We start from the raw sequence: 25,754 nt of genomic DNA, 5'->3' as shown, positions 1-25,754 counted from the left end.
GAGAAGAGAAGGGAGAAAATTTTAATAGCTGACTCTCAATATGAGAGTTATGTTACTTGAAAATACCTTTGATACTGAAACTATCAAGCTGACAGCTCTAATGAATTTTATGTTGTTGCAGGGCCATGTTGGTTAATGTAAATTTCACCAACGGTCAAGAGTTAATTTGGCGGGAAGTGACTGTTTTTAAGTGTGAACTGAGTGCACGGATTAGTGGCCCACTTCTGTGGAATTTTGGGGACGTTTCAGACAAAGCAATCTCTTAAAAACTTTCGGTGTTTGTGTGTTTTTGGACTGATGGCTTCTTCAAATCCTATTTATAACGCATTCCATACAACTCCCTTTTTACTCTACTCAACTCAACTCAACTTCTCTTCTCTCCTCTATTAGTCTTCATTTAGTTCAAAATTTTCAATTTTGAATGATTTTAGCTTCTGAGTACTACTGTAAACGATTCCAATTTTGGAAATTTTAGTATCTTGCTGTAGTGAAACTTTTTAGTTTTTCAAACTTCCTTTTGGGTTTAAACTTTTTGTTGGGGGGTGGTGGGGGTGAACATTTGATCATAAGAAACAAATTCCAAGCCTTTTAACAAAAATGATTTTGATGTTCAACGGGTGCATTCTGTGGAGGTTGCACTCGATTCTTCAGAACAAATCAACTGTTGTTAAAAGCTTCTATTTTTGGATTTTCCAGATCTTTAATAGATACAGTTTTGGCACTTAGCCTATTACTTGCCTCTCTGTTTCTTCTGCTCTGTTTGCTTCTATTATATAAACTATACTTCCTTTGTATTTTGTATTTCTTGTTTTTTCCTTTTCTTTCATTGTTCTTTTTATTTTGGACTTTCTATATAGAAAAATGGGAGGGGCATCGTTGCCGCCGGGTTTTCGTTTCCATCCAACTGATGAAGAATTGGTGGGATATTACCTGAAAAGAAAAGTAGATGGTCTTCAGATTGAGCTTGAAGTGATTCCTGTGGTCGAATTGTACAAATTTGATCCTTGGGAGTTACCAGGTACCTCAGATTTTAATCGTGCAATGTTTGTATTTGTCTAATTTCCATGAAAAACATGAATTAGCTTTAGTAATCAAAGACAGTTCAAAGTTAATGTGAACAAGGAATTGTTTTTAGCTTTGTAAAGCACTTTTTTGTTTGTTTTATTTATTTGATTCCTGTTAGAATCTTTCTTCACATGGGGCCTTAACTTTTTGTATTAAAGCCAATTTTACGGGATTTAAGTTTTCATGTACAATAATGAGAAAAAAAGCAGTGAGTAGCTGTTTTCTATTTGGTCATTCTGTTTACCTTAATCTTATTGATTTGAGAATTCAACAAAATGAATTTCCAACTGTAAATTTGCAGAGAAATCATTCCTTCCAAAACGAGATATGGAATGGTTCTTCTTCTGTCCTAGGGATCGAAAGTACCCGAATGGCTCGAGAACAAATAGAGCCACCAAAGCTGGCTACTGGAAAGCCACTGGAAAAGATAGAAAGGTTGTTTGCCAATCTACTTCTGCAACTGGGTACCGTAAGACCCTAGTCTTCTATCGTGGACGTGCACCTCTAGGGGATCGAACAGATTGGGTAATGCATGAGTACCGACTTTGTGATGATGTTTCTCATGGATCACCAAATTTTTGGGTAAATTCTTTAACATCAAACGAAAAGTCTCTCATTTCAGTAGAGCTTATATGCCTCTATTCTGTTTTGTAAGAAACTGAGATGTGCTTGGTTACGCTTACTCTATGTAGGGAGCTTTTGCTTTATGCCGTGTTGTCAAAAAGAATGAGAATGCACAGAAGACAAGTCCTCCTTCATATGGGGAGCCGAAAGGCAAGAGGGTCGGAAGTAGTTCAAGCATTGTGGATTTGACCTCAAGTAAGGCTTGTAACGGGCCCTTGAGCATCTCCAGTGACATTTCTTCTCAAGCAAGTTACCTGTACAATGAGAGTCGCTATTCAAGCCCGATCACTTCTCCTTATCCTTATGAAGTCTCAACAGTACCAGAGTCTGAGCATGCTCCAATGGAGACCAATCCTGCAAATCTTTGGGTCTCGCCTGATCTAATTCTTGATTCTTCAAAGGTAAGACATTTAGAATTTGAAAGAAGGGACTTTCAAGGACCGAATTTACGTACTTCTTTTTTTGTGATTTTCCTATTCATTTTTCACCGGGATGTTGCAGGACTATCCACAGACCCATGAAGCTGTATCTGAGTACAATCCCAACTATGAGTTTCAAAACTCAGTGACTCCCTGCCATCCATTCGAGCATAAAGATTTCTCGCCTGGTTCATCGTACTCTAATTTTAATGGAGAAATTGAACTTGCAGAGGATCTCAGTCGTTTTGGCTGCATGTCACCATACTCGATTCATGCAAACTACACAGGTTTCTATGGGAATGAAGATATGCCCTATCAAGGCTATGACCACAGCAATTCACCGGATTATTCTAGTCTCTTTTGAAAAGACAACTTGGAAGATCATTTGTAACTCTCCCTTTTCCCAATGTAGGGACTTGGCAATCTGGATTGAGCTCCAATACGTAGGCAGACAAGCAGGAACTAGCATACGTGGGAGTATAGTGGTCTCCGGGTGTGATATATGGGTCTGTCGTTAAGTTTGATTAACTAGTGTACCTTGTTATCATCAATGTATCTTCAAGACAACGCGTTTTAGATGTTGGATCTTGGAGCGGAAATAACAAGTAAAACTCTTTGTCGTGTGTTCAGGGTACTGGTTTGCCTGTCAGTTCTGGTTGCTCTTGCTCTATTTTCACGTTTAGTAAAAGGTTTTCCAGGTGGTCACTTTTATCGATTTCACCAGGAGTGGGAATAATAACAGTTTGTACTCTCTCTGTTGTAATGTGAAATAAGCTTTTTGCACAAGTTACCTTGTGATGTATGTTTTTACTGCTGCAAAATCTTCTTAATGTTTATATTACAATTTTTTGAAATGTATTGACATTAGAAAAACTTTTTATAAAGCTTGGTACTAGTATTTGGCACTGAAGATGGATCTGGAAAAGATAAATAAATAGTTTTTTGAGCATTTCCGCTGGATTGCTATAGTCATTCGACACAGAAATTGCCGCGTGCAGCACCTCCTTTAGATAAAACACCATATAGTTTTGTTACCTTTTAGTTCTTAAATAGCTGATTCTAACTTAACTTCAGAAGCTAAGAAAATGTGATAGTTCCGCCTGTGCTTGTCAAACTGCTCGAAATTCTTGAATTCTCAAGAAATTCAAAGCTTATATCTAAGTACAATGTAAAGTTGCTTTTACGCATGCCCTTTAAATTTTTTGCTGATACAGCAAGGTCAATTAGCAGACAGTTTACGCAAACTGCATTCAAATGTCTAAGCTCTCCGAAAACTAGCTGTTTTCATATGCATTGTGTTTATGCAATGCATATGCGTTTTCTTCACAGCAAAGGTGCTTATGCGTTGTGTTTTCATATTTGCACAACTCGTATACAATCTTGATGGAATCACTTTCTTCAAAGAAGCACAAGCAGTTAAGTTTCCTTTAGGCAATACCAGTTAGATACTCATTCTAAACTCTCACTTCCATATCAAGTTCATCATAACTTCTAATAAGGGCATTGAAAACCTTACTTAGCATGAAGGGCCATTCAAAAGGACTTACAAAGACTTAAAACACTACTTTCCTTTCTGAACTTTTCTTCCAAGTGCTTCCAAATTCTTCCCAATAATTGATTATGTGAGAAGCACTTACATCAACCAATGAGCCAAGAAAGGAATTATTGATTGTAGCTTTATATTAACTTTAATGGTGAACGCGAAGAGGCAACCAAAAAGAGCCCCAAGTTAACAATTTAATTTGTTCCCCGCGCATTCTTCACTTTAGTAAGAATCTTGATAAAGAGAGAGTACACTAATGTGACTTTATAAGAATGCCTTCCTAAAACACCAATTATCTCTAAGCACTTTCCATGAAGCACCAAAATCTAATTGATATTTCAGATACTCCCACCACCCCCCAACCCCAAAAATGACTTTCACCCGCAGAACCTATTTCTTTCAGCCTAATAGGCTCTTCCCCACCAAATATATAAATGATTTGGTTGTTTCCAAAATCACTTTCAACAATATGCTCCACTTCTTAGATAGATTGAGAAAGATGTGATGTTAAAAAAAGAAAAAAAAAAAAGATTGCTAATCAAAAGATGTGCATTATTGAATTAAGTGTCAATCGGATCATTACCTTTTAGCCTTTCAAATGTGAAAACTGATATGATAAAATCAAGTGACTTAGAAACTTGAAAAATGTGGAAAAAGTTGTTAGATTGTGTTCATTATTTTTTAAAATAATTAATATTTCATTAAACTACACATATTATAAAATTACATATGCATAACTAGATCGTATAAAGTGCACTCGATTTCTCCCTAACCATCAACAAAGTTATAATGATTTAACCAATTGTTGATTGTAATGAATTATTCACCTTATAATGCAAGTAACACATAGACACTTAGTACAAGCTAGCAATTTGAGGACTACAAAACACAAGCACTTCTTCAAGAGTAGCCCTTGAATCATCTCCAAATAGAGACTCCTTACCATCTTCCCTCTTAGCATATGATAATCCCAGTCTAGACTTAGCTTGCCTTAGGTCACCAATACCAGAATTGGTATCGGGCCCGGCAAACCCGCCCATAACCGGAGCAAGCGGAGGCCCAATGAGAAGCCCGTCAGCCCCAAATTGAGGCCCACCTCTTGCATAATCAAAAAGTGCAGCACCACTGCCCCCTATCTTGGGTAGAGTAATTGGGTCATCAATTTTTCCATTGTTATCTGTCCAATAAAAGAGAAATGCATCAAATGTGTCATAGTAATCATCTGTGCTTCTGTAGCCTTCAGGGTTAAATGCACCAAACTTTAAGGACTTATTTGTATGTCCGATTATCACGCATGGTCCCTTGAAATCACAGCAGCTGTGAAAATTTGTAGCACTAAATCCATCAATGGTGGCCTTATAGCAACATTTTAATTCCCTACCTGACCAAAAAATATAGATCTCAAAACTATAGATTAAATCAAAATCATTTTCTAACGACATCAAAACGTGTGCAGAACAAGAAGAAAAGTAATTGAAGTACCTCTTAAGAATGTGTTGTCCACAAGAGAGAGAGAAAAGGGAAGATCAACTTCATGGTATTTAATTTTAGGCTGTGCCTGTGGCTTCTCATCAGAATTTTTCTTGCCTGTGTTCCAACCAAATAAGCTATTTGGGCTTTTCCAGACTGCAGAGTTTGAGATACAAAAGGCCATAATGGCTGCTGTCTGTCTGTCATTGCTAGCCTCACAAATTCTACCAAAGAAAAGGCACCCCATCCTTTTTCTTCCCCTTGCTGATTAAAATTGTCTCATTCTTATAATGTGTGTCATGGGGCCCTGATGTGAGTTTCATTGCATTAATTGCAAGTTAAATCTTAAAATTTAATTTTGACCCCACAGTAGAGTAACAAACAGAAAGAATTCACAGTCAACTGCTAGTTAGTTAATTACATAATTATGGAAGAGGATTGGATTTGATCAAATTGATTATAAAAAATTATACTTGATGACGTACTGTTGAGGCGACGGGTCCATAGCTCAGTGGTAGAGCATTTGACTGCAGATCAAGAGGTCACCGGTTCGAACCCGGTTGGGCCCTCTTAAGACTTAATTTATTTTATTTTATTTTTATTCTTTTAAGACAGCTTTAAACCCCTTATTATGATTTATTGCAACTTCCTGTTACTTAATTATATGATTTATATTAGGATGGGCTATTTACACTATAAAATTTACTTTAAATATCCTAATTTTAATAAAAAAAATTACTACAAATATACCTGTGAATTACTATTAAAAATAATTTATTATAAGTTATTAATAATTACTTTGAATACCCATATAAAACACTTATTATTTAATGTATTATACTAATGCCGTAAACCCTAAAATTTTTATTTCTAATATTTTAATTAAATTTTAGATGAGTAACAAAGAAATCAATATTTTGAAAAAAAATTCTAATACTTTTTTTTTCAAAAATAAATTAACTTTAAAAAGCCTTTTTTTATGGGGTTTTGACCCTTCTTCTTCGTGTCTTCTTTTTCTTTTTCTTCTCCTTCATTTTCCTTTTCTTTTTGTAATATATATAGAATCTTTTTAATTACTATGTTCTCACTACAAGTTGTTTTTTGTGCAAAATCCAATATTGAACATAAATAAGCAAAAAATTAATAACTAAAATTATGTTAAATAATTTGTTATAACTTGACTTGATTATGTTGTTGTAAGCATGCGTTAAATCTCTTAAAATTAGGTGTGTTAAATAGTTTTATTGGTGCTTTAAGTAAATAAAAATAATTAATTTATAATTTAAGTAAAGAATTTTTTTAAAATTTAAAAGAATGTACAAAGTAATACTTAATTTTTTAAAATTAGTTTATGGGTGTACAAAATATTAGTGTTCAAAATAATTTATAGAGTTCAAAATAACTCCATCCTTTATATTAATATAAACAGGACTAGATGATGAGTGCTTGTTAGTTTTTTTGTTAATACAATAAATGTTGTTGAAAAATTTGTCGGTTTTTATTAGGAAAGCAATGATGATGATCCTATACTTAATTACTTTATAATAATCATAAGATTCACTTTCTTGTTCGACATTAGCTATTTATATATAGGATATTGTAATTTTCCTATTTTTTACACTTGAATTTCTTTCTAATCCAACTATCAATAATTTCTTGATTCTTCAATCTATCAAAGACCATACAATATTTCTGTCTCAATTCTCTTTCTCTATATTTTACATGGTATCTGCCGATCTTGAGAAACTATAAGCTTTTATGGCTGATTTTTTAGAATCTTCACATATAGAAGATTTGGATGATCCATTGATTGTATTGTACACCATTCAAAGAGCTCCACGGTTATATTTGTTTCACCTCTTCTCATAGGGGACAATAACAGCACATGGGTATTTGTGCGATTATTATAGCCTTAGAGTGCTAAAAATATTAGGATTTGTTTATAGGACCGTCGAACAACCTGCAAGTTCTTATCCAAATTTTCAGAAGTGGCAATAATGCAATGATTTAGTTAGTTCATGGATTCTTCACTGCATCACTTACGAACTTGCCAATAACATTTTGTATGCACAATCTGCACATGAGATTTGGATAGATTTACAAGAAAGGTTTACTAGTTGAACCAAGCTATCTCAACACTGCGATAAGCGGATGCTCCTGTTTTAGTCTATTACACTAGATTAAAAATCCTTTGGATGAATTAAACTCTCTTACCTATATAGAGATGGAAAAAATACCCGCCCGGTCCAGACCCGGACCATACCATGGCGTTACGGGCCGGGTAATACCCGGCCCAGGTATGAAGCCGGGTCGGCCTTGGGCATTACTTGATAAACCCGGAATCCGGATTTTATTAAAAAAATTATAAAATATATATTATTTTAAATATTTTATATTTATTTGACTCATCTATTATATATATATATATATAATTTTAAACACTTAAAGTTTATATTTTCATATCAAATTTTATTGAAATAAATTTAAAACTTATAAAATTACCAAAAAATAAAAAATATATACACATAAAATATTAAAAAATATAAAATTCGGGTACCCGGATTAAAACCCGGCCCGGACCCGGACCCAGACCAGTTACATCCGGGCAGGGTCCGGTCATGGCAATACCCGGACCCGGCCCGGGGTTTTGCCATCTCTATACCTATATAAATCCATCCTCTTGTGACCATGTCAAAGCCATAACAAATCTTTTATAGCGACATCGAGCTGTGGAATTTCTTCAACGGCTATATGATAGGTACGGTCCATACAGAAGTCAGATTTTACTTATGGATCCATTCCCTTCTCCCAATAAGATATATTCTTGTAAGAAAATAAAAACAGTGAGATAATAAATTAAACAGTAGCTAACCAACAAAAACTAACTACTGGAAATTTCAAATGAAATAACAGAAAGCAAAACCAGAAGAGAGATGAAACCGAAACGAAAAAATAAAATGGAAACCCGAGGCTTGCACAAGACAGTCTCCTTAAAATAGATTTACCACCTTTTCGGAGTGCTTAAGGTCTGCTGGTATCTATTTCTCAGGATGCAACGAGTACGATTTTCCAGTCAAGCACAGGCTGGAAATTCCGGCGAACCACAACAGTGAACTCGATCAAAGAAAAACGAAGAAGGATGATGGAAAAACTGCAAGTGTGCTATGTGCTAGTTTTTTCAAGTGTGTAAAAAACAGAAAAGGAGATGCCTTTTTATAATCATGTGAGGATGTAACAGCTCATTTGTATTGAATTTCCGAATTCAATATGTTTTATTTTCATTGTTATAACAGCCAAATCAATTCAATGAATTGATTTCAAAATTCAATTAAAAAAAACGTGAATAACAGCTAAAAATAATTGAAAAGCTGTTACCAATTCTTTGAATTCACATGAACGGTTACAATAAAAAATTCAAAAGGAATTAAAAATGTGCCTAGCTTGCATGGATGATTTTGGACTGACATTCGTGTACGCAGGACGCGCGGGCGCACACGAGTTCAACCAAATCAGTCTTGGATTCACACCCCCCCTGAGCACGCGCGTGTGGAGAGAGCCTCTATCCTTATAATCCTTACCCATGCATGGTTAAGTGTTTATATATATACACTAATTCCTAGGCTTCTTTTTCCCATGTGGAATAAGTCTCATTTCCTTTCGAATTTCTAACTTCAAGGGTGAACTTTGAGAGACAATTTCTTATTCACCCAAGCACCATTTTGAGAAAATAAAATTATACTATTGAAGTATCAACGGAGTAGAATCCGAACCTCACAATATTTTCCACTTTCGTTAAGTGGGACCCACTCAAAATGTGCTCTCAAAATAGCATGTTATGCTATTTTTTTCAACAATCCCCCACATGAATGAAAATTGGCAGTAAAAACAAGAAAACCGCTAAATTTTGACATCAAAACCATTTTTGATTCTTAATGATCGAGTTTATTGGATTGATACCCAGCACAGGATAAGTAGGTGTTATCCTTTGAACCTTCCCTTGTAATAGTATAATTACTTTACTAGCTGATCAGTAGACGCGATGTCTTTGAACTGTTCTGCCATTAGTGTAAACGATCATATACTACACATAGGTATTTCTCCTAACACTGTTGAGTTCTCATTGTTGAGTGTTAGAAAATGCATATTTATAAAGGAGAAAACCGTCATTTTACATTTCAAGTCTTACTAACAACCCTTACTTTTATGTATTTAACCTTCTTGTGATTTAATTACATGTGTTTTATTTTAATTAAGTATTTTATGTATTTTAGGGGCATCATAGTCATTTCACAATAAACGAGAAATCAGATGGCAAAACGGACATCACTTTTAAATTCAGGACGGTCGAAAACCTTAGGAGGAGCATAAAAGGAAAAATGGCACTGTTCACATGTACGGTACTATTCACGTGTACGGTACTGTATACGTTACTGTTCACGACACTGTTCACATATACGGACCGATGACGTGGCATTGACTGATGAGGTGTCACGATCCTGTTGGACTAAAATTCTTATATACTGTTAATGGTGATGTGGCAGCATATCAGTGGACGAAAAATCTCGCATACGGTGCATGCATCACACAGGATTATTTTCAACCAAACTGCGTTACTGTTCATCCGGGTCAAACCGCGTTACTATTCATCCGCGTGGTCAAACCGTGGACTGTTGACTGATGACGTGGCGCAATCCTGAGCGTCCAAACTGTTTTTAATCCGATGGCCATGATTTACTCCATGTATCTATAAAAAGGGGGCCTCTCCCCCCTAATTTGATATCTCTGAATCCATTTTTGGATTCTGTTTTCTGTAATTTCCTCTCCATCTTGTATTTTCTTCATATTTTAATAAATTCCCATTTTGCCCCTAGTTCAATTATGAGTGGCTAATTTTCTTTCAAGCTTGGGTTGAAGGTGAAGTCTCAACATGTGTCATGGGCTTTATTTGGTAAATTTATTTTCTCTTCCCCTCTAGTTTTTGTGGATGTTTTGACTTCTCGTCGACAAATAATACTAATCTTGTCTAGTACCGTCTTGGTTTCACCGGCCCTCTAGTACAAGGTTATTATTATTTGGCACGATAAGCCCTTAGCACCATATTGATTAGAGTGTGGTTCATGAGGTGTGGATTCCCCCCTCATGATTTAATAGGCATTAATACGGATTATTTAGCCCATGATGCATGTTGATACGGATCCAGATACCCAAGTACGTCATTTCAATAGATTTCGCTTCAATTTATTCTCGCCATTGCAATTCCAATTTTAGAATTTATTATCGCCATGTCAATTCCAATTTTAGGATAATTTAAATCACTTCCACCACAATTTCAACCACTCATTTACAAAATTAATTCTACATATAATTAAAATCCACCTCCTCGTGGGATCGACACTCGTCACCATTGATCTATACTACAATAGATTCGTGCGCTTGCGAGTACATTAAAATTTGCACAACAAGTTTTTGGCGCCGTTGCCAGGGAGGTAAGTAATTTTAATTCATAGAATTAATTTTTGTGAATAATTTCTTTTAATTGTTTTCTTGTAATTTTTTTTATTAAAAAAAAGAAAAAAAAAGTGAATTTACATTTTGAGCTAAGAATTTTATTTATTTATTTTCTCTCTTCTTTAAAATTCTGTAATTTAATTTTGAATTTATTTTTCTTTGCAATTTTTTTATCTTATTAATTTATTTTTATTTAATTTATTTCACGTATTTGTTTTGTGTATTTTTATAGAAAGGTTGTAATAGCGCAATAAGGTTAGTATCGTAATTTCTCCCTCTTCTTTATTTTTATTTGTTTTGTTCCCATCTTTATTTTTATTTTATTTGTTTTGCATGCATGGTCGTAGGTCATTATTACCTAATCTTGAACCTATAGACCTTGAATTAGAAAAAACACTCCGCACACACAAACAAATCAAAAATAAAATGGATTTACAAGCACCACATGAGAGGCCATTTAAGGACTACTTCAGTCCCTTAGCTAATTTGAGCACATTATGCATAAGATACCCAAATGTAGCTGCTAGGAGTTTTGAATTAAAACCTAGTGTGCTAAATTGTCTCCCCACATTTTATGGCCTAGAAAATGAGGACCCATATAATCATTTGAATGATTTTCATGCCATTTGTCAAACATTTAAATATGAGAATTTTTCAGATGATGATGTTAAACTTAGATTATTCCCATTTTCTTTAAAAGATAGAGCTCGTTCATGGTTAAATATTTTACCTGCTAATAGCATTTCATCATGGGAACAAATGGTAACGAAATTTTTGAATAAATATTTCCCAGTGCATAAAACCAATGCTATTCGCAGGGAAATCTCGGAGTTTACCCAGAGAGAGGACGAGCAATTTTTCGAGACATGGGAGCGATTCAATGGGCTACTCTTGAAGTGTCCACATCATGGGTACGAGAAATGGCACCAATGCCAATACTTTTTGGAAGGATTATTGCCGAATGTGCAAGAATGGCTAATGGCAACAAGTGGAGGAGAGCTAATGTCAAAAAGTGCATCAGAGATTTGGGAATTCTTCCAGCGACAAGCGGATAATTCCCAACAACGGAGTCGATCAATCAGGAATACTAGAAGAATTAAGGAAGTAAATGAGGTTCACATTGGCGAGTCAAGTTCAGAAATTAAAGAAGTCAAAGCGATAATTGAAGGTCTCTCTCGACAAATAGCATCGTTATCGACTGCTAAATCAACAGAGCCACGTGACCATGACTCATACTCAGATCAAGCCAATGCCATAGATGTAATAAGAAAACCATCGAATTACAACCCATACTCCAACACATATAACCCTGGATGGAGAGACCACCCCAATTTTTCATGGTCTCAAGGATTCCAACAGAATGGACCAACAGCTCCAGCTCCACCAATTCCACAAAATCCTCAAGCCTCTCAGCCACCATTTAGACCATACAATCAGAACCAGAATTACTCTCAGCCCAGACCATAGGAGGATTCATTCCAGAATCTTAAGAATCTTACTCACTCCACGATTGAGCAACAGAGCCGCACCATTGATGGACTACGAAATGAGTTGAGAGCAGGCTTCAACTCACAAGCTCAATCAGTTTCAAGCCTCGAGAAGATGGTGGGACAACTTGCTTCTTCAGTTCAGACCTTGGCAATGACCGTTGAGAAAGGTAAGTTTCCAAGTCAACCAGTGCCTAACCCTAAAGGAGTGCATGAAGCAAGTACCAGTTCACCACAGCAACATGGAGAGGTCAAAGCAGTAATGACCTTGCGAAAAGAAAAGGAAGTCGACAACAAAGTGGAGATGCTGGTGACAAAAGAAAATCAAATTGTACCTGTGAATGTTGAGGAATCATCACCGGAGGAGAAAGAAGAAACCAACCCACGAGAATACGTTCCGAAAGCTCTATTTCCTCAGAGGTTAGCGAAAGGCAAGAAGGGAAAATCCACAGGTGAGATTCTTGAAATCTTCAAACAGGTAAGTGTTAACATCCCTTTACTTGATGCTATTAAACAAGTTCCATCTTATGCCAAGTTTCTTAAAGACCTTTGTACTAAAAAGAGAAACATGCATGTTCAAAAGAAGGCATTTTTAACAGAAAACGTTAGTTCTATACTCCAACATAAAATTCCTTTAAAATGCAAAGACCCAGGCTCCCCTACTATCTCATGTACTATAGGGAACCACACAATTGAGAATGCTTTGTTGGATTTAGGAGCTAGTGTAAATTTGTTGCCTTATTCTGTATTTGTGAAACTTGGACTTGGAGAATTACACCCAACTCCAGTGGTGTTACAGCTTGCAGATCGGTCCACAAAAATACCTTGTGGTATTGTGGAGGACGTGCTTATTCAGGTAGATAAGTTTTATTTTCCTGTTGATTTCATTGTAATTGACACTCAACCTATACAGGATTCAAGGAAGCACATTCCCATTATCCTAGGCCGACCTTTCTTGGCAACTGCGGATGCTCACATTCAATGCAGGACTGGAAATATGTAGTTGTCTTTCGGCAACATGACTATGGAGCTGAACATCTTCAACATTGCCAAACAACCTCACAATGCAGATGATGAAATTGTTGATGTGGATTTAATTGAAGCATTAGTTGATAATACTTTTCTTTCAAACCTTAGTGATGATCCTTTACAAACATGTTTAACTCACTTTGGTTTTGATTTTGATATTGACAGATCGGTCGATGAGGTCAACGCCCTGCTTGACTCAGCACCATCTATGGACACTAATAAATGGAAGTCAAGAGTTGAGCAACTAGCACCATCAGAGAAGAAACTCATCCCATCATCAGAATCACCACCGAAACTCGAGCTCAAACCATTACCCAACACTCTGGAATATGCATTTTTGGGAGAAGAAAGTACTATGCCGGTAATCATCTCATCATCCCTCAATGACAAACAAAAAGGTAAGTTGTTAGATGTTTTGAAAGAGCACAAATGGGCATTAGGATGGACCATAGCAGACATAAAAGGTATAAATCCAGTAGACTGCATGCATTACATTCACCTTGATGAAAATGCTAAAACTACTAGGGAGATGCAACGTCGGTTAAATCCTAACATGAAAGAAGTTGTTAGAACAGAAGTCCTTAAACTATTAGACGCAGGTATCATTTACCCAATTTCTGATAGTTCATGGGTCAGTCCTGTACAAGTTGTCCCCAAAACGTCAGGAGTCATAGTAGTTACGAATGCTGATAATGAATTGATACCCACTAGAGTAACTACAGGATGGCGTGTATTTATTGATTATAGAAAGTTGAATTTTGTCACACGTAAAGACCATTTTCCTTTACCATTTATTGATCAAATGCTTGATAGATTAGCAGGCCATGAATTTTATTGCTTTCTAGATGGCTACTCAGGATATAATCAGATTCCCATAGCACCAAAAGATCAAGAGAAAACTACTTTCACTTGCCCTTTTGGCACATTTGCATATAGGAGAATGCCATTTGGATTATGTAATGCACCTGCTACATTTCAACGATGCATGTTGAGCATTTTCTCTGATATGGTTGAACGATTCCTTGAAGTCTTTATGGATGATTTTTCTGTCTTTGGTGACTCGTTTGATCAATGTTTGCATCATCTAACACTAGTTCTACAGAGATGTGTCGAGAAGAACTTGGTCTTAAATTGGGAGAAATGTCATTTTATGGTAAAACAAGGTATTGTTCTCGGTCACATCATTTCGAGCAAAGGTATTGAGGTTGACAAAGCCAAGGTGGATCTCATTTCTAATCTTCCTCCACCCAAAACAGTCAGAGAAGTAAGATCTTTCCTTGGGCATGCTGGGTTCTATAGACGTTTCATTAAAGATTTTAGCAAAGTTTCTAGACCCTTATGCAATTTACTTGCTAAGGATGTACCTTTTGTCTTTGATGATTTATGTCTTGTTGCGTTTGAAAAATTAAAGCATTTGTTGACATCATCACCCATCATTCAGCCCCCGAACTGGAGCTTACCATTTGAACTCATGTGTGATGCATCTGATTATGCAGTAGGAGCAGTATTAGGACAAAGAGTTGATCGAATTCCCCACGTTATTTACTATGCTAGCATGACATTAAATGATGCACAGTTGAACTATTCAACTACTGAAAAAGAAATGCTAGCAGTAGTGTTTGCATTGGAAAAATTTCGATCATATCTCATTGGTTGTAAAATAATTATATTCACGGATCATGCTGCTCTTAAATATCTTCTCACAAAGAAAGATACAAAAGCTAGACTAATTCGTTGGGTGTTACTTTTGCAGGAATTTGACTTGGAATTCAAAGATAAGAAAGGGACAGAAAATGTTGTGGCGGACCATCTCTCTCGTCTCCATTTTGACACAATTATAGAACAATTACCATTAAATGAGTCATTTCCAGATGAACAATTAATGAGTGTGGAAGTATTACCTTGGTATGCTGATATAGTTAATTATCTTGTTACAGGTAAACTTCCAGAGCATTGGACCAAGCAAGACAAGGCTAAATTCTTTGCAGAGATAAAGAATTTCTTTTGGGATGACCCGTATTTGTTCAAGTATTGTGCTGATCAAATTGTTAGACGATGTGTCCCAGAAAATGAAATTCATAATATTCTTTCATTCTGCCATGAACAAGCTTGTGGAGGCCATTTCAGTGCTAAGAAAATAGCGACTAAAGTTTTACAATGTGGTTTCTATTGGCCATCTATATTTCGAGACGTTTACACTTTCTGTTCTTCATGTGATAGGTGTCAACGAATGGGGAGCATTACGCGAAGGAACATGATGCCACTAAATCCAATTTTAGTGGTTGAGATTTTTGACGTATGGGGTATCGACTTCATGGGACCCTTTCCCCTGTCTTTTGGTCATCAATACATATTGGTTGCTGTTGACTATGTATCAAAATGGGTAGAAGAAATTCCATGTAGGACCAATGATCACAAGGTGGTGATAGCATTTTTGAAAAGCAACATTGTTTCACGCTTTGGATTTCCTCGAGCAATAATTAGTGATGGTGGTGCCCACTTTTGTAACAAAGCATTCAAAGCACTTTTGACAAAGTATTCAATTACACACAAAGTGGCGACCTCGTATCATCCGCAAACCAGTGGCCAAGTTGAGATATCCAATCGAGAAATAAAGCACATATTAGAAAAGACGGTGAGGCCAGACAGAAAAGATTGGTCATAAAGACTTGATGATGCCTTATGGGCATATAGAACGGCTTTCAAGACCCCGATTGGGATGTCACCCTACAGGCTAGTGTATGGAAAAGCTTGCCACCTACCTGTGGAACTCGAGCATCGTGCGTATTGGGCCATCAAGAAATTCAATTTTGACATGCAGCAAGCCAGCTCAGAAAGAAGATTACAGCTGGCAGAACTTGAAGAAATTCGCAATGATGCATACGAAAATGACAAGATTTACAAGCAACGAATGAAAGTCTTCCATGATAAGCAAATTATGAGAAAATCGTTCACTCCAGGTCAGAAAGTGCTTTTATTCAATTCTCGCTTGCACCTATTCCCAGGTAAGCTACGCTCTCGTTGGTCTGGCCCATTTATTGTTCATACTGTTTTTCCACATGGGGCAATTGAAATTAAGGACCTAAAGAACGGTGTCACGTTTAAAGTTAATGGTCAAAGATTAAAGCCATATCTAGAATACCAACCACATGGAGAAGACATCGAAATAAATTTGAGTGACCCACCAAATTTGAATTGATTTTTTTTTTCAGTGATTTGATTTTTTTTTTCTTTCTTTATTTTATTCTTTTGCTAATTAAAATTATTTTTGCATAAGTGTGTTTGTTTAACTATTAAGTTTTCTCTTATCATTTTTAATCATGAGTCTCATACTTAGACTATTCCTCCTGAACATTCTTAAACCACTTCAACGTGTCAAAACTCATCTCAAAAGGCAGATTCAATTTTGTAAAACACAACGCATTTGGGCTCTACAACCACCAAAGTTAGTAGCCTATGTTGAGGGTTTAGAACGCCAACTCAGAGACATTGAGAGAAGTGTTTACGACATCCAGTTGGAGCTTGAGGTAAATTCAATAAGAGGACGATTTTAATTTTCTTTGTGTGTTTTAATTTGTTTTTCTGTTTGTGTGCTTTAGTTTGTTACCCCGGTGAAGTGGCGGATAACGGTACTCCGTGACAATCAAGTCGGTTACTTCAGTTTCCCATAATAACTGATATTCTGAGGCGAAAGTATGGACAGAAATGAGATTCTAGCGAAGCTTCACAAGCGATTCCCTTCACTTCCTCAGAATGCCCTCCTTACGATCTATAAAGCTCGGTCCGAACGCATGCGATTACTCATGAGGAATAACATACCTGCTGACATCCGTTGGTTAATCGAGGCTAAAGTACGATCAGCAGGTGAGTTACCTCCAAAATTTATTGCATACATGCCTGGTTGTGGTAAAGGAAATTATACAAGAAAACGACGAGCTCGAAGAATTTCTGTTGCTTGTCATAAGTGTGCCAGAATGAGTTGCAATAAAAACCCATGTTCTTTAGGAATGGTGTCTGATAACAGGGAAGATAAGATTCAATTCATTAGGGATGGCTTGAATAAGGAGTCATTGGATGATATCCTTCTGTCTCTTGAAACGCATCCCAGTGGATATGTGCAAGGAGCGATTCTCCAGTTATGGCCATTATTCCAGAAAGAGCATGCACGATATAGTCTCGGGAATCTGACTATAAACGACCTTGTTTGTCAGTTTATAAGAAAACTGGATGGGAAGCCTATCCTCGACCCATAGAGGGCGTTCAAGCCGTTTCTGGACGTAAAACCAGAGGAAGATGTGAGCCACAGTCGCAACTACCTGTAAATATCCTTTCACTTTACTGTTATTTTATTTCACTATTATTTTATTGTGTGTATTATTGTCCTTAATAATTTTATTACTGTTTGCTTTTTTCTTATTACTGTTTCCTTTTTAACTCGCGAGCCACGTGCTTTACGCGTTATTTGACACTGACATGTTACCTCATACACAACTGTTACCCACTGTCACCAAGACTCTTAAATGTGATTTTTTTTCAAGCACTCACAAATTATTTTTCGAGAAGTATCATAATGGCAGCTACTCCAAACAGACAATTCAAGAACATTTGTGTGCTTTCTTGATTTACCTATGGCAAACATAAAGAGTTCGTTGAGGCAGCCATAGATCTTGGTCGAAGCATAGCAGCGAGAAAATTACACTTGGTGTATGGAGGAGGTAATCGAGGGTTATCAAAAATGGTCTCAGAAGCAGCTTTTATCAAAGGAAGTCAAGTGTTAGGCATCATCCCAAGAGTCCTAAAACCATTGGGCAGTTCGTCTGACTCATCAACTGGAGAAGAGTTAGTCGTCTCCGGTATGCAAGAAAGAATAACTGAAATGCTTAATTATGCTGATGTTTTTATTTTCCTTCCAGGAGATCTTGCAACACTAGAGGCACTTATGATACTAGCATCTTGGGTCCATCTACACATTCACTAGAAACCCATCGGTTTGTTAAATGTCAATAACTTTTATGATGGCTTTATCGCATTTCTTAACCATGCAATAAAAAACTATTTCATTCCTTCTAATGTGAAAAAACTCTTTATTTGTGCTCACACTGCTACTGAGCTACTTGATATATTACAAGCTTATAAACCGGAGCCAGACCCCTGGACCTTTGTGTTGGAGCGACCAAATAATGATGGTAACAATAGCCGCAGTAAGAAGTACAAATTAGATTTAACTCTCCGCCTGTAAATATTTTCTTCTGTGTTGCACCACCCAGGTGATGTCTTCTAAACTCTACTTTTTTCCTTTACAACATTGAGGACAATGTTTCGTTCTGGTTGGGGGGAGGGAATAGTCGACAATTGTGGAATCTTGGTTAAGTTTTTACTAATTTTTTTGTTGTAGAAACTAACTGTTGCTAACTTTTTGTGTTGAAGATGGCTGAATATGGAGTGTAGTTACTCTAAAAACGCATATTCATTGTTCGAAAAAAAAAATTCTTTTTCTTTATTAAGTTTTGATGTTCATTTTTCTTCTTCTTTTTATTTTCTCCTCTATAAATATACATTTTCCAACTTTTGAGTCGAAGATGGCTGAATATGGAGAGTAGTGCCTCTAGAAACGCATCTTCTAAGTTAAAAAAAAAAAATCATTTTCGTTTTCTATCATTTTAAGTGTAACTTTTCTAATTAGTTTTTATGCATCATTTTCATATCTCTGCATACATATTTTCCTTTCATGTTTAGAATAGGTTGGGGGGTAGAATGTTGTTTAAAAAAAAAATTTTGTGATTTGTTTTAACATTGGATGACATGATTAATTTCAAATTTTAGTATTTGTATTATCTTTGGTCTTAAGTGATGTTACACTATGTTTGCCACTTTACATGTTGATGTCGGAGACAAATATGAGTTGCTTGAAGGAATGAACATGTCATAAATAAATGTCAAGTGAGTTGTTGAGCCTATCACTTTCTTGGAGAGTAACCCTTTTGCCAATTCTCTATACAGCTTAGCAGTTTATTATTTTATACACGATCTCTAAATTTCTTTTGAGTTAACCCTTAATAAAATAAAAAAAAAAGAAAAAAAAAGTGTGTTACTACATTTGGAGGCCCATCTAACTAGTAGATATGAAAGGTTATTTAGAGCCCTAAAAGACGATGGAAAGACCATCTTTGATCCGTTTGAGCCTTTCTAGCCATCCCTTTTATTAAATATCCATAGTTAACCCTTTTGAGCCTTTAAAAAAAAAACATTTTCTTTGTCAACTTATCATCTTGACCCACTCCGATTTGGAGTATTACCCGATATCTTATAAGTTCCATCACCTATTTATGTTTGAGAAAATGTAAATAATTATGTTGTTCAGTGAAGTTATACCAAAAAAAAAGGCAAAAAAAAAAAACAACAACAAAACAAAAGTTGTTGTTTCAAAAGAATAAAAATAACAATAATAGGTGAAATCCACCTTGCAACTTCCAAAAAAAAAAAAAATTCTCTGCATTTTTCTCAAACGTACACTTTGTTTTCCTTATTTCCTTTCTTTGTTAACCATGTCCCTAGCCTACGTTACATCCTAATAAAAGTCCTTCCTGATTTTAGGGAACTATAATCTGAAGTAGAAGCTAGTTATATGGGCTAAAAAAATATAGTGGTGCATATAAAAAAAATAATAAATAAATAAATTGGGTTGGCTAACAGTTTTTATTTGACTTGAGATCGTATTATTTTTAAGCTGAGGGCATATTTATTTCATCTTGGTGAGAGCATGTGATATCACTTCTTCATTATTTTCTCTCAATTATCATTCATTGGAGTGACTATTTTTATTGGGTTTAATTTCTTTGTAAGAGTGTCACTACTTCCAGTGAGATTTTGGGGTTTGACATGTCATTCTTGAAAGTAGCTATAACAAAGTCTACTGGGCTGATTCATGTGGATGGTTGATGTGGGTGTGATGTTACTTTAGACTGGAGATAATGCTTATACTTTTATTTGATTGCTATCATTAATCTCATTGAATAAACACGAGTGTTTCTAAATTAAAAAAAAAAATCATTTTGAATTTGAATTTTATTTTCGCTTCATTTGCTAGGGACTAGCAATAAGCTGGTTGGGGGGTGTGTTGAGTGTTAGAAAATGCATATTTATAAAGGAGAAAACCGTCATTTTACATTTCAAGTCTTACTAACAACCCTTACTTTTATGTATTTAACCTTCTTGTGATTTAATTACATGTGTTTTATTTTAATTAAGTATTTTATGTATTTTAGGGGCATCATAGTCATTTCACAATAAACGAGAAATCAGATGGCAAAACGGACATTACTTTTAAACTCAGGACGGTCGAAAACCTTAGGAGGAGCATAAAAGGAAAAATGGCACTGTTCATATGTACGGTACTATTCACGTGTACGGTACTGTATACGTTACTGTTCACGACACTGTTCACATAGACGGACCGATGACGTGGCATTGACTGATGAGGTGTCACGATCCTGTTGGACTAAAATTCTTATATACTGTTGATGGTGACGTGGCAGCATATCAGTGGACGAAAAATCTCGCATACGGTGCATGCATCACACAGGATTATTTTCAACCAAACCGCGTTACTGTTCATCCAGGTCAAACCGCGTTACTGTTCATCTGCGTGGTCAAACCGTGGACTGTTGACTGATGACGTGGCGCAATCCTGAGCGTCCAAACTGTTTTTAATCCGATGGCCATGATTTACTCCATGTATCTATAAAAAGGGGGCCTCTCCCCCCTAATTTGATATCTCTGAATCCATTTTTGGATTCTGTTTTCTGTAATTTCCTCTCCATCTTGTATTTTCTTCATATTTTAATAAATTCCCATTTTGCCCCTAGTTCAATTATGAGTGGCTAATTTTCTTTCAAGCTTGGGTTGAAGGTGAAGTCTCAACATGTGTCATGGGCTTTATTTGGTAAATTTATTTTCTCTTCCCCTCTAGTTTTTGTGGATGTTTTGACTTCTCGTCGACAAATAATACTAATCTTGTCTAGTACCGTCTTGGTTTCACCGGCCCTCTAGTACAAGGTTATTATTATTTGGCACGATAAGCCCTTAGCACCATATTGATTAGAGTGTGGTTCATGAGGTGTGGATTCCCCCCTCATGATTTAATAGGCATTAATACGGATTATTTAGCCTATGATGCATGTTGATACGGATCCAGATACCCAAGTACGTCATTTCAATAGATTTCGCTTCAATTTATTCTCGCCATTGCAATTCCAATTTTAGAATTTATTATCGCCATGTCAATTCTAATTTTAGGATAATTTAAATCACTTCCACCACAATTTCAACCACCCATTTACAAAATTAATTCTACATATAATTAAAATCCACCTCCTCGTGGGATCGACACTCGTCACCATTGATCTATACTACAATAGATTCGTGCGCTTGCGAGTATATTAAAACTTGCACAACACTCATGATTATGTTCGTTTTGGCCTTGAACATCTGCCTGGTTCTACAAGAGTTTCTAAGAGCTGAATCCTTTATAGCTCCCTTTGAAGCGACCCCACTTTTCTCTTACATAGGTGATATCTTAATTAAGAGTAACCCGCATTACTTCGCTCGAATTTTCGACGCATAAGAATCATTAAGAGCCTAGCTCAACCTTATTCCCCACTGGCATCACTGTTTCATCATAGGAATGGTTAATGAGGTAATCCTCTCAAGAGAATGACCCCCACAGTGATCCATCTTTAGTCTTTAACAAATAGGTTGTACAATTGAACCTAGATCTTGGGATCTCCAGTCTACTAGGTTAGGTTTTCCTTCGTTATTGACTAATCAATCTATAGGTTTTAATCCCATCCCCCTTGATGATTTTTCTACTAGCTCTCTATTTAACCCTTTGGTTAGAGGATCCTCTATGTTATCCTTTGACCTTACATAGTCAATAGAAATAACTCCAGTAGAAATAAGTTGTCTAATAGTATTATGTCTACGACGTATATGTCTAGACTTACCATTATACATATTGCTTTGTGCCCTACCGATAGCTGATTGACTATCCCAATGTATACAAATTGTAGGCACAGGCTTTGGCCATTTTGGAATACCTTCTAAAAAATTGCGTAGCCATTCTGCTTCTTCACCACATTTATCTAATGCAATGAATTTAGATTCCATTGTAGATTTAGCAATTACTGTTTGTTTAGAAGATCTCCATGATACAGCTGCACCTGCTAATGTAAACACATAGCCGCTAGTAGATTTTGAATCTTTTACATCTGACATCCAGTTAGCATCACTAAATCCTTCTAATACTTCTGGATACCTAGTATACTGCAGTCCATAATTACGAGTATATCGAAGATACCTAAGTACTCTTACGATAGCTTTCCAGTGATCAGTTCCCGGATTACTCGTATATCTACTAAGTTTGCTTACTGTATAGGCTAGGTCTGGTCTGGTACAATTTGTTAAATACATCAAACTACCTATTATTCTAGCATATTCAACTTGAGAAATACCATCTCCTCTGTTTTTCGATAGATGAATACTAGTATCTAATGGAGTTTTAGACATAGTATTATCCTCTTTATTAAATTTCCCAAGAATTTTATCTACATAATGAGTTTGACTTAAAATAAGTCCATTAGAAGCCCTTGAGATTTTAATTCCCAAAATGACATCTATAAGACCCATGTCTTTCATGTCAAACTTAGACTTCAACATATTCTTAGTAGATTTAATCATGTCATCATTACTCCCAACAATGAGCATGTCATCAACATATAAACATAAAATGACAGCCATTTTCTATTTCTTTGACATAAACACATTTGTCACACTTGTTGATCTTAAAGCCACTTGTGATCATCGTATGATCAAATTTCTCATGCCACTGTTTCGGTGCTTGTTTCAAGTCATATAATGACTTAACCAATTTACAAACTTTCTTTTCTTGTCCTGGAGCTATAAAACCTTCAGGTTGCTCCATATAGATTTCTTCATCTAAATCTTCATTTAGAAAAGTCATTTTTACATCCATTTGATGTATCTCGAAATTGCGCAAAGTTGTAATTACTATTATCATCCGTATGAAATTTATTCTCGTAACAGGAGAATAAGTATCAAAATAATCAAGGCCTTCTCGTTGCCTATAACCTTTAATTACAAGCCTAGCCTTGTACTTATCGATTGATCCATCGGCTTTCATTTTCCTTTTGAAAATCCACTTATACCCCAAAGGTTTACATCCTGGAGGAAGATCTACTAGCTCCCAAGTATGATTTTATAAAATGGATTCAACTTCACTATTAATGGCTTCTTTCCATAAAGTGCCTTCAGCTGAAGTTACAGCCTCTTTGAAGCTTTGAGGTTCATTTTCTAGCAAATACGTCAGAAAGTCTAGACCAAAAGACTTTTCTATTCTAGCTTTTTTGATACGTCTAACCTCAATTTCTTGTTCTTCTTCTTCTTCTGGTGCTTGATCATTTTCTTCATTTTCAAGTGTTGTTTCGTGAAATTGTTCCAATTCTCTCGATTCCATTCTAGAATTGCAAGGAAACACATGTTCGAAAAACGATGCATTTCTTGATTCTATTATCATATTTTTGTGGACATCTGGAACTTTAGACTCATGCACCAAAAATCGATATGCACTACTGTTTTGTGCATAACCAATGAAAATGCAGTCAACAGTTTTTTGTCCTATTTTCACTTTTTTATTTGAAGGAACCACTACTTTAGCAAGACACCCCCACACTCGTAAGAATTTATATGAAGGTGATCTACCTTTCCATAACTCATACGGGGTTTTATCTTCTTGCTTTCGGGGTATCTTATTTAATAAATAATTAGCTGACAAAACAGCTTCTCCCCACATATTCTGGGGTAACCCAGAACTTATCAACATTGCATTCATCATTTCCTTTAAAGTTCGATTCTTTCGTTCTGCAATCCTATTAGATTGAGGTGAATATGGAGCCGTGACTTGATGTATGATTCTACTTTGTTCACATATTGACATAAACGGAACAGCATACTCACCACCACGGTCACTCCTTAATTCTTTGATTTTCCTATTAAGTTGATTCTCAACTTCATTTTTGTAGAGAATAAACTTTTTCAAAGCTTCATCTTTACTTTTCAATAAATATACATAGCAATATTTTGTGCAATCATCTATAAAGGTAATAAAATATTTATTACCACCTCTTGTTTGAATGGATTTAAAGTCACAAATATCATTATGTATTAAATCAAGTGGTTCGGTGTTTCTTTTAATTATTTGGAAAGATGACCTAGTTAGTTTTGCCTCAACACAAGTTTCACACTTATGTTTCAAATCAATTTGGAAATTGAGAATATATTTCAGGTTAATTAATTTACGCAAAGAATTAAAATTAACATGTCCTAATCTACCATGCCAAAGATTAGAAGACTCAAGCAAATAAGCAGAAGATGTAGCTTTATTATTAATTGTTGGTTTCAGAGTTATTACATTGAGCTTAAATAGCCCATCATTAACATAACCCTTTCCCACATACATCCCATTTTTAGACAAAACTACCCTATCTGACTCAAACACCATTCGGAAACCATGTTTGTTCAGCAGCGATCCAGACACCAAGTTCTTCTGAATTTCTGGCACATAAAGCACATTGTTCAGAGTCAGTTCTTTCCCAGACGTCATCTTCAAAATCACCTTCCCTTGACCCTCAATCTCAGACGTAGCCGAATTCCCCATGAATAGCTTCTCTCCATTGTTAACTGCTTCAAATGAAGTGAACAACCCTTTGTCCGAGCAAACATGTTTGGTTGCTCCTGTATCAATCCACCATTCTCTTGGATTAGAGCCAACCAGATTCACTTCTGAAACCACTACAAAGAGGTTTATGTCTGAAACATGTTGAGTGATGTTTTCCACCACACTCGCCTCTCGCTTCGTTTTAGGCAATTTACAATCCGAAGCCTTGTGACCCATTTTATCACAATTATAACATTTTCCTTGAAATTTTGTTTGTTTCTTGGAAATTCCTCCTTTCGGGCCCAATTTTTTATTTTTATTTTTAGGTCCTTGTTCAACAAAATTTGTCTTTGCCATAGAAACAGCCCCTCTTCTTTCTGCATTTCTGTTGTCTTCCTCAATTCTGAGCTTAACAACCAGCCCTTCAATATTCATCTCCTTTCGTTTATGCTTCAAATAGCTCTTGAAATCTTTCCAAGCAGGAGGTAATTTTTCAATAATTGCGGCAACTTGAAAAGTTTCACTTAGATGCATCCCTTCCGCAAGGATTTCAGATAATATAATTTGAAGTTCTTGTACTTGACTTATTACAGTTTTAGAATCCACCATTTTATAATCTAGGAAGCGACCAACAACAAACTTTTTGGTACCTGCATCCTCGGTTTTATATTTTCGGTCTAAGGATTCCCACAGCTCCTTGGCTGTTTTCGTTCCTATGTATACATTATACAAGGAGTCACTAAGGCCATTCATTACATAATTTTTACACAAAAAATCCGAATGGTGCCATGCATTAATTGCACTTGCAACTTGAATATCCGTTTCACCCTTTTTGGGCTTAGGAGCATCCTCGGTCAAGAACCTCGCAAGGTTCAACG

At 35.9% G+C, this 25,754-nt stretch overlaps 2 protein-coding genes and 1 non-coding gene across 3 annotated transcripts; 2 read left to right on the top strand and 1 right to left on the bottom strand.

The window, feature by feature from the left end:
• The first annotated feature begins 391 nt into the window (after nt 1–391).
• On the top strand, nt 392–2,918 carry LOC18044885 (NAC domain-containing protein 71). Its single transcript, XM_006436685.2, has 4 exons — nt 392–1,018; nt 1,367–1,647; nt 1,758–2,090; nt 2,191–2,918. Exons 1-4 carry the CDS (start codon nt 862–864, stop codon nt 2,470–2,472), a joined length of 1,053 nt encoding a protein of 350 aa, XP_006436748.1. The 5' UTR covers nt 392–861; the 3' UTR covers nt 2,473–2,918.
• A 1,587-nt stretch (nt 2,919–4,505) lies between these two features.
• Nucleotides 4,506–5,353, bottom strand: LOC18044884. Its single transcript, XM_006436684.2, has 2 exons — nt 5,134–5,353; nt 4,506–5,032 (listed from the first exon to the last, which is right to left on the bottom strand). Exons 1-2 carry the CDS (start codon nt 5,303–5,305, stop codon nt 4,506–4,508), a joined length of 699 nt encoding a protein of 232 aa, XP_006436747.2. The 5' UTR covers nt 5,306–5,353.
• Nucleotides 5,354–5,618: 265 nt separating this feature from the next.
• TRNAC-GCA lies at nt 5,619–5,690 on the top strand. Its single transcript has one exon. It is a non-coding gene; the product is annotated as a tRNA-Cys (tRNA).
• Nucleotides 5,691–25,754: the final 20,064 nt, after the last annotated feature.

Source organism: Citrus clementina, unplaced genomic scaffold, assembly GCF_000493195.1.
Source record: "Citrus clementina cultivar Clemenules unplaced genomic scaffold, Citrus_clementina_v1.0 scaffold_4, whole genome shotgun sequence".
In the NCBI taxonomy this organism is placed as follows: Eukaryota; Viridiplantae; Streptophyta; class Magnoliopsida; order Sapindales; family Rutaceae; genus Citrus; species Citrus x clementina.
Note: the sequence above shows the minus strand (reverse complement) of the source record. Positions and strands in the feature narration are given on the sequence as shown.